The 2,077-nt window shown below is 42.2% G+C and overlaps 1 protein-coding gene across 1 annotated transcript; it reads left to right on the top strand.

The window, feature by feature from the left end:
* The first annotated feature begins 542 nt into the window (after positions 1-542).
* LOC114736045 (uncharacterized) lies at positions 543-1,715 on the top strand. The gene has a single exon (XM_028923824.1). The coding sequence runs from the start codon at positions 543-545 to the stop codon at positions 1,713-1,715; it is 1,173 nt and encodes a 390-aa protein (XP_028779657.1).
* Positions 1,716-2,077: the final 362 nt, after the last annotated feature.

The following is a 2,077-nucleotide window of genomic DNA, read 5'->3' as shown; positions in this document are numbered from 1 at the left end:
TTTAAATACCTAATCTATCCTAATTATTTCAAATCTCAATCATCATCTTCAGCATTATCCAAAAGCGTGGACATGACACATAAATAATAAGGTGTGGGTCTAAATCAAATTATTATTATGTAAATGATCATTTTTCTTTGAAAATGGCGAAACACCAGGTGCTCTCGCTGGAGAATTTTCCCTTGCTCAGAGATTCAGGGAGACGCACGGCGGAGGAAGCTGATTTACTGCAGCAAAGTAAAAAAAAGATTAAGGTGAATGTGGCAGATGGAGCTGGTGAGGAGGGGAAGGTGAGATCGTTTAGGGATACCTTGAAGGGAGCTGATGTGCAACGAGACGCGACCAACAGAGATGAAGCGATGGAGGAAGATGAGCTAGAATTTGGTCCGATGAAGTGCCATATCTCTATTCTTAAGCATTAGAGAGGTAAATTTGAGATACCTGAGTTTGTGCTTTCTGAAAGGGCCCTGCAAAAGATTAGAAAACCATTTAAGTTAAGCCTCATTGTGAAGCTGTTGGGCAAGAGATTGGGGCTTAATCGTATGGAACAGAGAATCCAGAAAATGTGGGCTAGATCTGGGGTTGTCTCGGTGGTGGATCTTTCAAATGATTTTTTTGTGGTTAATTTTTCTACTATGGATGACTATGAATTGGCGTTGTTGGGAGGTCCTTGGATGATATCTGATAGCTATCTCACGGTTAGGGATTGGAAGCTGAATTTTGATCCCAAAATCGAAGCTATTGAGGACGTTCTGATCTGGATTAGATTTCCTGATTTACCTCTTGAATACTATGATGAAAGCATTTTAGAAGCAATGGGCAATGAGATTGGTAGGACGGTCAAAGTTGATATGACTACCTCTCTTCAATCAAGAGGGGGATATGCAAGAGTGGGAGTGCAAGTTGATTTAAGGAAACCACTACTCCCCCTGTATATTATTGGGAATAAGGAAAGGCCAATTACTTATGAAGGTCTTCACCTCTTGTGTTTTTGCTGTGGTATGTATGGGCATACGGAAAGGGAATGTAAGGAGAGGAAAGGGGCAGAAGACGGGGGCTGTGGAAAAGAGAAAGGAGCTGATGGGATAGTTGAGTGCTTTATATTTGGTGAATGGTCTAAAGTGCAGTATAGAAGGAGACCACGAAGGTTCCCACAAAGTGAGAAAAGGGGCAATGCTGCTGATGGAGGGAATGAGATAAACATGGGTTCTCGGTTTGCTGGCTTGAATGTAGTGGAAGAATCAGTGCAGGAGGAGAATAAGGGGAATGGTGGATTTGCTAAGGAGTCTACACAAGTGGCAGATAAGGTATGGTATAAAAAGAAATCTGGGACATCGAGGGAGGTTAGGACGGAGAAGGTGTATGAAGAAAGCAAGGAGGTTCCTTCTTTGGCGATTGCGGTCTCTAATCATAGATCTGGTTTGAGTGGCAAGTTAAAGAGAAATCTGGAGGCCTCTCAAAGTTTAAAAGCAGAAAATAGGGAGGAAGGGAAGACTACAGCTAGCAATGACAGTGGGAGGCTCAGTTTACAAGAGCTGGATATTAATATAGTGCATGAGACTCCTGAGATTGCTAGAGAATTATTAATGTACAAGGAAGGTGGTATGAGCAGAACACCTGATTTGAAAACGGACAGTTTGTTAGAGGAAGGGAGAGATAAGGAGCTGGAGGACAAGGATGAGCATTGGGCTGAGGCCGTGATGAGCATTGACTGATGGGTTTATTGCCCTTTTAATATTCCTTATACTATGATGAGTAACAGTTGCAAGTTTTTAATATGGAATTGTAGAGGAGCTGGAAGTAGGAGGTTTGAGAGTGGCCTAAGAATGCTTGTTCAAGAAAGGAAGCCTGCTATTTTAGGGCTTTTGGAGACAAGGGTGGACAAAAATAAAGCTGATGGCTTATTCAGACGTTTGGGATTTAATTGCTGGGTTGTTGTTCTAGGTGTGGGGTTTGCTGGAGGGATTTGGGTGGCTTGGAAGGAGGAGCTTGTTTCACTATCTGTAGAGGTTGAAAATTCACAGTATGTGCTTCTTAAATTAAAGGAAGAGACTGAGTGGTTTTTTACAGTGGCTTA

Source organism: Neltuma alba, unplaced genomic scaffold (assembly GCF_004799145.2).
Source record: "Neltuma alba isolate B1F8T4 unplaced genomic scaffold, ASM479914v2 tig00013288_pilon, whole genome shotgun sequence".
Taxonomy (NCBI): domain Eukaryota; kingdom Viridiplantae; phylum Streptophyta; class Magnoliopsida; order Fabales; family Fabaceae; genus Neltuma; species Neltuma alba.
This window is presented reverse-complemented; position numbering and strand designations above follow the sequence as displayed.